At 31.4% G+C, this 13,587-nt stretch overlaps 5 protein-coding genes across 6 annotated transcripts; 2 read left to right on the plus strand and 3 right to left on the minus strand.

The window, feature by feature from the left end:
* Positions 1-12: 12 nt before the first annotated feature.
* LOC128391413 (carbonyl reductase [NADPH] 3-like) lies at positions 13-1,770 on the minus strand. Its single transcript, XM_053351299.1, has 2 exons — positions 1,618-1,770; positions 13-1,548 (listed from the first exon to the last, which is right to left on the minus strand). Exon 2 carries the CDS (start codon positions 1,526-1,528, stop codon positions 692-694), a length of 837 nt encoding a protein of 278 aa, XP_053207274.1. The 5' UTR covers positions 1,529-1,548; positions 1,618-1,770; the 3' UTR covers positions 13-691.
* On the minus strand, positions 1,716-3,611 carry LOC128391411 (uncharacterized). 2 transcript variants are annotated; one of them, XM_053351298.1, is made up of 3 exons: positions 3,466-3,611; positions 3,130-3,305; positions 1,716-3,051 (listed from the first exon to the last, which is right to left on the minus strand). In XM_053351298.1, exons 2-3 carry the CDS (start codon positions 3,131-3,133, stop codon positions 2,129-2,131), a joined length of 927 nt encoding a protein of 308 aa, XP_053207273.1. In that variant the 5' UTR covers positions 3,134-3,305; positions 3,466-3,611; the 3' UTR covers positions 1,716-2,128. The 2 variants fall into 2 exon arrangements, with proteins under 2 accessions (XP_053207273.1, XP_053207272.1); XM_053351297.1 differs by having other exon boundaries at positions 3,130-3,611.
* A 69-nt stretch (positions 3,612-3,680) lies between these two features.
* On the plus strand, positions 3,681-5,342 carry LOC128391408 (polyribonucleotide 5'-hydroxyl-kinase Clp1-like). Its single transcript, XM_053351294.1, has 3 exons — positions 3,681-4,213; positions 4,280-4,564; positions 4,662-5,342. The coding sequence occupies exons 1-3, from the start codon at positions 3,782-3,784 to the stop codon at positions 5,256-5,258; spliced, it is 1,314 nt and encodes a 437-aa protein (XP_053207269.1). The 5' UTR covers positions 3,681-3,781; the 3' UTR covers positions 5,259-5,342.
* A 112-nt stretch (positions 5,343-5,454) lies between these two features.
* On the plus strand, positions 5,455-6,707 carry LOC128391114 (40S ribosomal protein SA-like). The gene is made up of 2 exons (XM_053350961.1): positions 5,455-6,314; positions 6,382-6,707. Exons 1-2 carry the CDS (start codon positions 5,588-5,590, stop codon positions 6,543-6,545), a joined length of 891 nt encoding a protein of 296 aa, XP_053206936.1. The 5' UTR covers positions 5,455-5,587; the 3' UTR covers positions 6,546-6,707.
* A 52-nt stretch (positions 6,708-6,759) lies between these two features.
* LOC128391115 (transcription initiation factor TFIID subunit 3-like) lies at positions 6,760-7,948 on the minus strand. The gene is made up of 2 exons (XM_053350962.1): positions 7,544-7,948; positions 6,760-7,440 (listed from the first exon to the last, which is right to left on the minus strand). Exons 1-2 carry the CDS (start codon positions 7,866-7,868, stop codon positions 6,881-6,883), a joined length of 885 nt encoding a protein of 294 aa, XP_053206937.1. The 5' UTR covers positions 7,869-7,948; the 3' UTR covers positions 6,760-6,880.
* Between the last annotated feature and the right edge of the window lie 5,639 nt (positions 7,949-13,587).

Raw genomic sequence — 13,587 nt, forward strand, 5'->3', positions numbered from 1 at the left:
CAATTAGGTATCTAAATTTAGATTATCCTTTAATTTTTACTGTGATGGTTCATTGGGTTGTGGTTCGTGTCTGGTTGTTGTTGTTGTTGTTGTATATTTGTTTAGTTGGTTTGTTAGAAGCACAATTAAGTTTGCAATTGATTAATTGCTAAGTTTTCTTGTTTTTTTTTCTCTATGTTTAACCAGATGGAAGTGTAGGCACGTTGGGAGTAAATCAATTGACGAGTTAATTGTCTGAAATAAAATTGATTGTTAATAAACTTGGAGATTATAAATGGTTTCGAAAGAGTAACAAATCTCTGTAAATGTAATCAAAGTACAGATAATTGTCAAGACAATCAGTGGAATTGTAGATTCGTCTATTGTTTCATAGATTATATATTAATCATATTAATTGTTAAAGGCGATAAAGTGTAAGTGTTATAAAAACATATTGAGATGAATGTATATTGAGCTACTCTTGGTTATTAAAAGTCTTCCATTAAGTTGATGATTATACGAAAATTTTCATGTGTTGATAGACATAAATCATTAGAAAACAATTTAAGGCGAAAATTAATTAACTGGAAAATGGATCCGCTTTTTTTTTGTAGATAGAAAAATAAAAAAGGATACATTCCGGATGTTGTTACTTCTGAAAGTGTCTTGATTAGTGAGTTTTTTTGTTGTTGTTGTTGCTTGCTGATCTGCTTTAATTAGTAGATTGCCAATCAACTATCGATGAGTCAAACCAAATCATGGCTCCTTTTGGTTCATTAACGTTAGCCGGTAAAAGAGCACAATAAGCTGGTGCTTGACATCCTTGTTCAATGGTCAATGTCCCATTGTGACTTGTCATATCGGTGTCGACATAACCAGGGTGAACTGCGTTAATGACGATATCTTCCCGAGTATCTTTACCAAATTCACGAGCTTGGATGAAGGTCAAAGCGGACAGCATAACTTTGGAGGTTGAATAGGCTGAATTAGGCCAACCTTTGTCGTTATGAGCATTTGCTCGTACATCATTTAGATACTCATTTGCTAGAGTAATTAAACCATCGACAGTCAAGTTTGGATCAGCGATACGAGTCTTCAACTCGGTGCTTCTTACATTCCGAAGCATTCCAGCTGAACTTGAGACATTCACGACTCGAGCATGAGGTCGTAAAAGTGGAAACAAAGCCTTACAAACAGAGAGAGTTGCAAAAAAATTAACAGCCATTGTCTCTTCAGCTTGAGTAACGAATGGCACAGTTGAAGCGTTTTTAAAGGCGATCGCTGCGTTGTTGACCAAAACATCGAGGCCTTGATACTCTTTCTCGATTGTTTCTTTCAATTTACCAATACTTGATTCATCGGTAATGTCTAATTGATGGAAAACCGGATTACAACCTTTAGATTTAAGGGAATCAACTGCTTCTTGGCCTCGTTTCAAATCTCTTGAACATAACATTACAGTTCCATCAAATTTCTTACATAGAACCTCAACAATACCAAAGCCAATTCCTTTGTTAGAACCAGTGACAACAGCTAATCGTTTAACCATAATGATTGCAGAAATCAAACCTTTAAACAATTGGAATTATTTATAGAAAATATCTAAGTATAAATTGAAAAACAGAATCACCAAGTTACCTTTGTAATCGGAGGTGAAAACAATAAGGATAAGGGAGACACTTGAAATTAACTGGAATTTGAATTGTGAGAGATGAAAATGGTTAACAGAATAGAAATTAGATTAGAAAACAATCTATTTAATTAACAAAAGTTAATTCCATAAAAAGATAACAAGTGACATTACAACATTTGATGTAAAGATAAACAAACAAAAGTTGATTCCATTCAGAGTTATCAAGATTTCGAGCGCCAAACTTGATTATTGATTCGATTCTGGGTGAGGAATGTTAATTAAGAGAATTGCAATTGGCCTGAGTACATTGACTTTGTTAAGATTATGGAAGAGCACTTAAGATTAATAAGATTGATCATTTAACAAGATGTTAAAAATTATTCAGGGTCAATTGTTGTTGCCTCATAATCATCATCAATGTAAGTGTATTAGCATAAGTGATACAATCAACTGACAGTTGTAAGAGATTAATGAGACCAATTAACTAATCATATGGTTTCTCAATGACAATCACAGTTAATTGACGATCATTTCTTTGGAAAATACATCATCTGAATAGATTGGTTTCTTTTTTGGATCACAATTAGCAATCGATAGTAAATTCGTATGTTCATCATCATCGTTGATTTGAGTAAAAAAATGGACACTAAGATCATTAAAAGCTTCGTAAATATCTCGAGGTGGGTCCAATTTAAATTCATCGATTAATTTACTTTCAGTGATGCCAATTAAATAAGAGTATTCGGCTTGTTGGTCGTTAGAGATGAAAGAGTTGACCAGAGAATTGAAACTTGTTCCTAATAAGACAATTTGATTCAAATTGTTTGGTAACCAATTAGCCCAAAGTAAATTGTTGTACATTGGAAGTGGACAATGGGGCATAAAGAAAAGGGTTCTTGTGGTAACTGATTTAGCTCCTTTTTCATTGACATCAATCAAATTGAATCCATTTTCGATTAGAAATTTTTTCTCGTATTCGGTAAAAACGGGATCGTAAATGAGCCAAAGATCACAGGTTAGAATACAATCAGTCTTGAGAATTAAAAGCAAAGCAAGTTGATAGAGTGAATCTTTTGATGATGAGAAATGACCAATTCCATAAGATACTATTTCACTGAACTGGTTTAAAGAGCAATTAGCTAAATTAGCAGCCAAACAATTGATTGTGTCAGTTTCTCTATCAGGTAAGTTAAACTTTTGTTTGTTTCTTGATAAACATTGAGCCACTTGATCAGTAAATCGACTCTTATTCAGGAAGTGAATACAATTCTCTAGTTTTGACTTTAATTTTCCAGTAAATTGTTGATAATCATTAGGAATTGTCTCATTATCCATGTCAATTGGTAAATAATTTAGAGATGATGATTGATTGGAACACTTTCTCCATCTACTTTTCTTTTGCCGATTAACAAGAGTAAATCCATCAGAAGAAATAGAAGCTAAAAAAGAAATTGAAAAAAAAGAAAAGAAATTACAACACAATCTGAAGTGTAGAATAAGTTAATCATTATAATTACCCATTTAATTGTTAAGAAAATAACACTTTCTTAGTTATTTATTGTTCATATTTGATTAGTTCAGTTGTTAAAGCTGAGAAAAAAAAGTAATCAAATCGTTTTCTTTTCCAATTTAAATCGGTTTTGTTTTTTTCTCGTTTTTTAAGGGAATCAGTCACTTATTTTCCAAATAAAAACTTTTGAATAGAGTCACAAGAAACCATCCAGTTAATTATTACAATTCCAGGTTGATAATCAAATAATAATAAGGAATAAAGATAATCATTAGAAACAAATTCTCAACAAATTAACACTATGAATCCAAAATAATTTTGAGTAAAGGGATTTATATTTTACTTAATATCGATACGTTGGAGTCTTTTATACAAATATCAAGTAACTTTCGATAATTAACCATTAAGCCAAGAAATTTCGAGAATTTATTACAATTACTTTCTCTTCTTTAATCACTAATTAGTTAATTTCTGAAGACACAATTGTAACCCAACAAATTAAAATGAACAGTTGTTGACAACCAATGCGCATGCGCATAGAAACCCATATGTTTTTATTTTTGTTTTCTAAAATTTTCCAATTGTTTCAATTATTGGAACAATTTATTATCTTTGACTAGTTCATTATCTTTAGTTTTTATTGTGTTTATTTTACTTTTATGATGGAAGGTAAAGGTGATACTGTCAAGGAAGAAATTGCCGATCAAAATGTGGCTCAATATAAACTGGAAAAGGAACAAGAATTAAGATTTGAAATTGATGGAAAAGAAAAGGTTCTAATTGAATTAAGCTCTGGATTAGCTGAGATATTTGGTACCGAATTGATTAAAGGTAAAAAGTATGAATTCTTCAAAGGGACTAAAGCTGCTGTTTTCACTTGGCATGGATGTACCATTGATGTTATTGGCAATTGCAGTCGTATTTATATTGATCAAGATACTCCAATGAAATTTTATGCCAATGTTCATGGTGGATTAGAATTGTTGAGAAATGATTGTAAAGAGAATGGTAATCGAGGACCTTTCACTTTAATTGTTGGACCTTCTGATACAGGGAAAGCCACTTTATCTCGGATACTTTGTAATTTTGCTGTGAGTAATTTCTACTCTTTAGATTTATGCCAATTACTTATCGATTCATTTCATTTTTGTTTACAGATTAGAAGAGGTAAATGTCCAGTTTTCATAGACCTTAATGTGGCCTCTAATAGTATTGGAATACCAGGAACCATCGGCGTAAATGTTATGGAAAGATTATCCGATTTAGAGGATAAAACATCTCCAACTGCTCCTCTTATATTTCACTTCGGTGCTCTGACACCCGAAGCCAATACTGCTTATTATAATTCATTGGTAACTCGAGTCGCTGAAGTTATCGCAAAGAAAGTTGAACAACATAAACATGTCAGATATTCTGGAGGTTTTATCAACACTTGTAACTGGGTGAGTTTAATATTCTCGGATCATAAGTGACAATCAACATTATCCTTTTATAATTAATTTCTAAATTACTCTTACTCTTCTTCCTCTTTGTCTTTAGGTTGCCAGTGAAAATGGTTACAAAACTTTACTCCATATCGCTGCCGCTTTCGAAGTAGATGTGATCTTGGTTCTCGATATGAAAAGTTTATGCTACGATTTAACCCAAGAATTGCCAAAATCAGTTAAAATAATCGACACACCGAAATCAAGTGGTGTTGTCCGTCGAAATGCCGCTTATCGAGATGAAATGAGAGAAGAGCGGATAAGACGTTATTTTTATGGTTCTTTTAAATCAAGTGGTCCACCCAAATTCTCGCCCTATGCTTTTAACATTCCCTTTTCACAATTAAAAATCTACAAAGTGAGTTCAGTTTCAACTCCAGCCTCGTGTCTTCCCATAGGAATGACACCTCGAGAAGCCCAAACGCAGCTCAATCAGATCACACCCGATCAATCGATAACCCGCCACATCCTTGCCGTTAGTTTTGCTAACAATGCTGCCGATGGTGCCAAGTCCAATGTTATGGGATTCGTTTGCGTCACTCATGTTGACAATAAACGAAACTCGATTAGAGTTCTATGTCCACAACCAGGCCCGATTCCTCCAGGCTCGATACTCTTATATTCTGATGTCCCATTCCAAGATTCTGATTAATCAGAAATCCCCCTCTTGTTTGTTGTAAATTATACCATTAAAATTTTTCTAATTACACATTAAATATTAGAAAGAAAAAAATTATTTCGATTAATTTCTCATTCAGTTGATGAAAATCTTTCGTCTTCTATTTGTCGAGCTGTAATTCGAAGACGGTCCCTAGAAACTGTTTCTTCTCTCGACTTCCTCTTCCGTTGTTAATGTTTTCTGAATTTGGTCTCCTTACGGTTTAATTACCACGTTTAGGTTAATTGTTTCATCTTTTTCTTAATTAACTGTTTTCTTTCTTGATTTCTGTGTAGTTAGTAATTTAATTATCTATTACCACCATGTCCGGAGGTTTAGCTTCTCTTTCAATTACCCAAGATGATGTGTCCAAGTTTCTTGCCTGTCACACTCACATTGGAGCTAAAAATGCTGATTTTCAAATGGAACAATATGTTTACAAACGACGAAATGATGGTGTTTTCTTAATTAACCTTCGACATACTTGGGAGAAATTGCTACTCGCTGCTCGAGCTATTGTTACCATTGAAAATCCAGCCGATGTTTGTGTTATCTCTTCGAGAGTACAAGCTCAACGAGCTATTCTTAAGTATGCTCACTACACTGGAGCCACTCCAATTGCCGGTAGATTCACTCCTGGTACATTTACCAATCAAATTCAAGCTGCTTTTCGGGAACCAAGACTTCTTGTTGTTACTGATCCACGATTAGACCATCAACCTCTAACTGAGGCTTCATATGTCAATATCCCCGTAATTGCTTTCTGTAACACTGATTCTCCGCTTAGATTTGTAGACATTGGTATTCCATGTAATAACAAAGCTCCTCTTTCGATTGGTTTAATGTGGTGGATGCTCGCAAGAGAAGTTCTTAGATTGCGAGGAAAACTTTCTCGAGAAATTCCTTGGGAAACAACTGTTAAAGTAGATTTGTTCTTCTACCGAGATCCTGATCAAGAAGAAAAGGAAGAAGCTGCCGTTGCAGAAGCCGCTAAACCAACTGCTCGAGCTGAAGTTGATGGTGCTTATGCTGAAGAATGGACTACATCAGGTATATTAAACTTCTTTCATTTTGCTTACTATGATTTTAACTTTTTAATTTTACTTTCTTTTTAAAGTTCCAATTGAGACTCATGAGCCTGTTGATATTGCAAGTGGAACCGCTGTAGGAAGTAACTGGCCATCAGCTGGAAGTGCTGCTCAAGCTATTCCCGTTTCTCGTGATTGGCAACCAAGTGCCGCACCAATCACAGATTGGGGTGCAACTACTGATGAATGGTAAATTGAATCGTCGTTTGGCCTGTATTGATTGATTTGTTAGGTTACACATTGGAAAGATAAACAAGTTATGATGATTTAAAAAGACAAATTGCTACGAAAAGGAGACTTCTTTTGGCCAATTTTTTTCCAAAATAAAACGAAAAAAAAATGAAAAAACTTTAAATGTCTTTGACAATTTAATTTCAATTCAAATGTATACTTTATGTTGTTTTACATAAATTTAAGGTTTTCAAAATTTGTAGACAATACTATTAACATTACCAGTAACGTTGAATCCATGTGGTAGTTGAAAAAGTGATATGATTAGGAAATTGGTTTAATTGTTGATTCAATTGTTCATCTCCATCCATCCCGAGAAGTGGATGTCCCTCCCCAAGAGTCCATTTCGTAATCGTAATCAGGCTCTTCGACAACCTCCTCGATCACTTCTTCGACATTGGTCATTGGGTGGGAACAAGTGTTACACGTTGATGGACTTGGAATAGGCATCGGCATTGGCATCGTGATGGTAACGGGAGACGGCGGAGGAGTTGGAGCGGGTAAATGATACATGGCCATTGGAGTTGCTGCTTGTTGATGGACTGGAGCGGGAGCAGGGGCCTGATAAGAAATGGGCATCATCTGAATGGGCATCAACATTTGTTGCGGTGCGGGGGCAGACCAAGATTTTGCTGGTTCTTCCTCTTCTTGAGCGGCCATCATCATCGATTGTGGCACCTTAATTGTGAATGAACGTTTCCCTCCTTTAACGGGAACAGCAACAGGAATAACTCGGGTTTTCTTAATCGCCACCACTTCTGGTGTACAACCACCGCCTTCATCTTTCATCTTCATCTTCATTTTCATCTTCATTTTCATCTTCATCTTTTTTTCTTTATCTTTACCTTTGTCCTTCCCTTTGTCTTTACCTTAAAAGTGAAACAGGTCAAAAGTAATCGACATAAATGAACATTAATTGTCAATGTATTCGATTAAAAAAAAGTCGAAAATGTTACTCACTTTTCTTACCCTTACTCTTACCACCTCCGCCTCCACCTCCACCGCCCCAACTTCCTCCGTCCGAGGTACTCGCCGATGGACTACCCCAACTATCTTCTTCCTCTTCGTCGTCCGATCGACGGGAAATCTGTCCACTCGAAACCATTTTCATCTGATTAAAAGAATCGCTCTCATCTTCGTCCTCATCAACCGCCGCTGCCGCTGCCAAAGCATCTGAAACCTCTGAACTTCTCCACTTGATTGAACTACCACGAATACGAACTAGATAAAAGGTCAAAATGACGGTCACTAGTAGAGGAAATTTCAACCTAAATCGAGAGATCATTTTATATCAACGTTGAAATCGCGGACACAAATTATACATTTTTCATCACAATCAAAGTCACAATTCACCATAATAATCAACACTCAAAGTGATCTGAATCAACTCGAAGATGACTCCTTTCTGAGCTCATAATCTAATTGAATATTTCTGCAATTAAATTAATACAATCAATTCAAATCTTGCGGTTGGATAATTGTAATTCCAGGATCTTTACAAATCACAATTAACTTTTCTTTTCATGATAATCACTTGATTCTCAGTGGCTCATGATCACAAAATCGACGCGACATCTTTTGTTTATCATGTTTGATGATTAATCATCAATTGAATTAAATTTCTTTAATTGTTATTGGAAACCTTATTAACTATCATTAACTTGGATTATTTGAGAAGCCAAAATAGAGAGATTCAATTGTTGATAATTAAATAGATTCACAGTTAATCGTCGAGATCATTACAACAATCAAAAAACAGAAAGTTATCTCTCCCTTCACTTGGAACTTGTATTTAGATATTTAATTTAATTGTAGTTTAATTTTGCGTCAATTAGTGTAACGAATTGTACTAACATTTAATGAGACTTTGACTTTGACCTGGTTTGTGATTTTCTAATTATGATTAAAACAATTAAATTTTGGACTTTTTTTCATGAATTAAGAAAAAATTCTCAACGATAATCAAGTTGATCAACTTACAAATAAAACTTTCAAAATAATGAAACATTTGACAACGAAATTAAGATTTGATTAATGAATTCAATTAACTTTGATAACTTCGGTTAATTGTTATAATTGGTATTTGAATAATTAGTCTAATTGATGATTTACCTTCACTTCTTGATTGAGTTTGATCACATTAGTTTTGTTTTGATTTGATTGAAATTAAAAGTTTTGTCCTCTGTTATTAACGAGCCATGAAAATGAATCAAGTTAATTACAATTTGATGATAATTCATTTAATAAGATTAATTTATATCTTTTTCAAGATGATAATGATCATCACAATTAAATTACCTTTGAAAAAGGTTATTAAACTGAGCAATTAAAAGGGTTACACATAATCTCTGATCCATTAACAATTAGAGTTGCAAAATGTAACTAAATTAACAAATTGTACTAATCTTTCATAAAGTCAACTTGAAGATGGTTTAAAATGAACATTAAAATTTAGTGTTAATGATTCTCATCAACAATTTAATACTAATTGTATAGTTTGATTTGAAGTTGCAGCTAAACCCTAAATTGTTTGTTATGTTGAAAACCCAAATACAGTTATTAATATGGTGAACATGATGATTAGTAAATTATTAATTGTTACATTGTGATAATGGAATGAACTTGATCTGGTCAGCCATCTTGATTTACTGTTGTATCATAATTGATTCGATGGTCCCAATATCTTCCGATGATTACACAAATTACGTCTGTGATTATAGTTACCAATTCCCGGAAATGGCCTCACTATTGGCCGATCACTATGCCGATAATTATGTCGATGATAATTTTCTTGAGGATGAGATAGTCCAATTCCCGAATGGAGTGTTTTCAATTCGTGATTATCACAATAAATGGATTTGTTTTCCTCCGTTGGTCTCCGTTCTGGCCAAAAATGGCCTCTACACGGAGATAGATCGAATCGTGTCCAGACCAAATTATTACGATCCCCGTTATGATCACATAGAAGGGATTAAATATGCTGATGATTCAGATGAAATCGATAACAATCAACAGTCACCAAATGTCGTCAAAAGTGCCAACAAAATAGACAATCACGTCCCACTGTCAACAACATCAGTAAACAATCAACCGATCAACACCAAATCATCAATAAAAATCACAATTAATCCAATAGATGATGAAGATTTGATCAATGACCAGTTCGAGCATCAATTATATCCAATCATAAATGGTGATGATGATGAGCAGCTCGAAGAAGATGAAGAAATTGTTAACCACGATAATGAAGAAAATTATGATTTGTCTTATTTTCTAGCATTAATTAACCCAACGAACAATTAACTTGTTCACAAACAATTCAAATCAATAAGAAAAAAAATCCATCGAAAAGAAAAACAAAATCTATTATATCTTTCACCTTAAACAATTTGAATCAAGTTTTGTTTTCCATCGTGATTAACTCAGAATAGTTGATAAACAATTAAGAAAAACAAAAGGACAATTAACTTTTTCCCAATAATTTGAATTATCTACTTTTCATTAACTGATTAACCTTGATAACAATAGTTAATAAAATAATTATTGATTTCAATTGGATTGTAAGTATCAATTGAATTTGAGAATAGCAATTAGAGTGAATTAATGAGTGATCATTGTCGTAGAGAAATTAATATTAATCGTAACAATTAATTGAGAAAATCATGTTAACTCTAAGGTGAGGTTACATTTTTATTCATATTTATTATGTTGATCAAATTGATTATCTAATTTACTTGATCGATATTTAATTAGGTCATATTTTGGTCTTATGAGAGGTTCAAGGTTAATTAGTCGTTCTGACGATAATTGTTCAGTAGTAATCAATTTGATTTAAAGAGACATTGGTTTTCTATTCCTTGATTTTAATTCAATTGTTAATCTAATAGTCAACAATCAATATCAACTTAGTCAATCAACTGTCTTATTAATTAGCATCAATTGAATCAATAGCAAGTATCATAAAATTGATCTTTAATCAAAGTTTGAAAAGTCATAAATATCAGTTGATGGTTAATTTGATGACAATTAATTGTTGGTAAAAAGTTTGACCATCAACATTGAATTGAATATAAATTAAGAAAATATTATTATTGTAACATAATTAATTGTTGTGAGTCATTTAATTGCAACTTGTATTATCAAATTTTCATGATTACCTGTTGAAAAGTTTCATCTTAATCATTGTTATGATTTGGATAAATTGCTAATCAACAACAACACTTAAAATATCAAATTAAATCAAATCAATGAGAATCAGCTAATAATAGTTTAACAATAAGGCAACAATTTATTAATACAATTATTAACCAAGGTAATTTACTTGAAAGATTATAATCAACACACAACAATTATTATTAATAATCACTAATCGTTAGAAATAGTTACGATTTCCTTGTCATCACTATTAACTAATAACAATTAGATAATTGTGTTGATTGTTTAATAAGATCCAAATAGTACAAAAGATAATCAAAAAATAATATAATCTAATTTAACCTTAGTTGATTGTTACCTTGATGGAGACATCATCAGCTGTAATGTTTTCTTGACCATTGTTACAATTAGTTGATTGTTATTATTATCAATGTTTTCGCGTTATTGTATTAATATATTAAATCAACTGATTCGTTAATTAACAATTGAATTTTAAGGCCAAGAACATGGATATTAATTGTTTAGTTTAATTTTCATTCACAATTAGAGGCCTTTAGGTTTTCCTGGATTCCAATTAAATTTGTTTAATCAACTTGATTCAATTGATTTGGTTTAATTGTCCTTGCTTCTAATACTATTAATCTACGTTTTATTAATCACAATTTAATAGTTTAAAGTTGTATGTAAACAAGTGAAATGTGTTTAACAATTTAATCAACTGTAATTAAGCTGTTCTTTTGATTTAATTGCTTCTGGATTAACTGTTCGTATCCTCGAAATGATTAGTGGCTTTCTTGGTGTTATAACAAACACGAAATGATTAAGATGACGATGATCAATGAGCTTTAGGTCCAAATTAATCAATTGTCCTTAATTGAGTTAATTTAATTAGAGTATATTGATTGTTTGGAGGAGGAAAAGTACAGAGTCGTAAGAGGAAAAGTGTGAACATCAATCAATAGAAATCAATTGGATCGACTATTAATCTTATCTAATTAATTTGATTCGGCAATTGATCCCTCTCTCATTTGGATAATCTTAATTCAGTTGAGCAACAATTTAAGGCTCAGGTTAATCTGTTAATTATTACAATCGCTCAAGGCCAGAATTGAATTGAATCAAAATTGATCAGATCATCATCATCACCAAATGATTGATTATCAAGTTTTAAAGTCAATTGATATTTTTATTTTTATGATTAAGAAAATTATCAACTGGATTAACTAATCACTATCAAAATGAAAATGCTCAAAATCAATTGACCAATTGTCTGAAAAGGTTGTTAACCAGATTAAAAATTAATCTCTCTTGATTATTGAAGGTAACAAATCTAATCAATAACAATTAATATTCACATAAAAATATTACAAATAAATCGTAATATTTACAATTAAAATTACTCCAAGGAAGATAATTAAATATTAGTAACAATCATTTACATGCAAACAATTAGGATCTTAAACTTAACGATTTCACCTTAATTACTTCAATTTCAATTGAATGATGAATAAACTAATTGTAATTTAATCTAATTTTGTCAAACTCACACTTAATGTAAACATAACATTGTAAATCCAATAACAATGAGACCATTAATTTAAATTGTTACCCAACTAATACATATCGTTGAGGATTTACAATTGAATTAATTACCAATTGAATATTGTCTTGATTAACCTTGACCTTACCATTTTTACATTGGTCAATTGAATTGGTCAATTGTAAAAATAAATTAAACTTTTGTAAATGATCAAGGTAACAACAATTAACTTGAGTAACAAAAATGTTCACTCCCAATAAGTAAAAGTTAAAGTTAAATAGTTAAATTAAATTTCATTTGGTGTAACAATCAGTTGCCATCATCATCATGATTTAATTTTCACCGAAACAATTAACACAAAAGATTTTATATTTTCTGGTAAAAATTTAAATCAATTAAAAGGCAAAATAGTGGATCTAAATTGTTGATGAAAAGTGTAAAAATTTATACCAACAATTAAGTTCAGATGATTAACCAAACTAATCCTAACTAATAATTAACTACTACTAACAACAAGGTTGCATTTGATTGGGTCGATCGGTCATTAATATTGATTAACTTAATTATTATGGTTAAAATTTTCAATCAATTTGCTTTTTTGTTAAACAATTTGATCTAAATCAACAAAATTAATGATTATTATTAGATTGATTTATCAAAGTTAAGGCGTTGAAAGAATTGAAATCAATTTTAATTACAAATAATTAAGACAGTAAGTAGCTTGAATTGGTTTGGAAATTTTAATTTTCTCAGTAATCAAAAGATTAATTTAGTTGAGAAAATGAATTAAACTCAAACAATTAAACAGGTAAGACCTTGAAATCTACAATTAACTTAAATATCCTCGGAAATAGTTGGAGAAAAGTTTTTTATACTTTAATTGTTGTTGTTAAATTGATTAGTAATTTAAATTGTTGTGAAAATGAAAGAGACTCATTTTCATTGATTAAGAAAAGTTTAATCATAACAATTTACTTATGGGTTTGTCTTGATTGGCACAATTGTTACTATTGTTGTTGTTGTTTTATAAAATAAATTGTTTCAGAATCAAAATTAATCATTTGGTCAGTTTGATTATTACAATTAAAATTGTTTATCAAAATTGAATCAAATTCATAAATGGCTATTCAAAAGGTGTGAATGATTAATTAACTATTGATCAAGTTTTAATAAACTTTGTTATTTGTTGTCTCTTTGATCAGAATGATTATTGAAACCAAATGATTAAGCAAATGGTTGATTAACTGATCACTAAAAGTTAATTGTTGTTAGTTTGTAAATAATTAGCATTAGAATGCTAATAATTAAC

The sequence above is a fragment of the Panonychus citri genome, unplaced genomic scaffold (assembly GCF_014898815.1).
Source record: "Panonychus citri isolate SS breed McGregor unplaced genomic scaffold, ASM1489881v1 Contig00134, whole genome shotgun sequence".
NCBI classification, from domain to species: Eukaryota; Metazoa; Arthropoda; class Arachnida; order Trombidiformes; family Tetranychidae; genus Panonychus; species Panonychus citri.

Coding starts and splice junctions, on each gene's coding strand:
- LOC128391413 (XM_053351299.1), bottom strand. CDS start 1,528: ATGGTTAAACGATTAGCTGTTGTCACTGGTTCTAACAAAGGAATTGGC.
- LOC128391408 (XM_053351294.1), top strand. CDS start 3,782: ATGATGGAAGGTAAAGGTGATACTGTCAAGGAAGAAATTGCCGATCAA. Junction 4,214..4,279: donor GGATACTTTGTAATTTTGCT/GTGAGTAATTTC, acceptor TTTTGTTTACAG/ATTAGAAGAGGTAAATGTCC. Junction 4,565..4,661: donor TTATCAACACTTGTAACTGG/GTGAGTTTAATA, acceptor CTTTGTCTTTAG/GTTGCCAGTGAAAATGGTTA.
- LOC128391114 (XM_053350961.1), top strand. CDS start 5,588: ATGTCCGGAGGTTTAGCTTCTCTTTCAATTACCCAAGATGATGTGTCC. Junction 6,315..6,381: donor TGAAGAATGGACTACATCAG/GTATATTAAACT, acceptor TTCTTTTTAAAG/TTCCAATTGAGACTCATGAG.
- LOC128391115 (XM_053350962.1), bottom strand. CDS start 7,868: ATGATCTCTCGATTTAGGTTGAAATTTCCTCTACTAGTGACCGTCATT. Junction 7,441..7,543: donor TAAGAGTAAGGGTAAGAAAA/GTGAGTAACATT, acceptor GTAAAGACAAAG/GGAAGGACAAAGGTAAAGAT.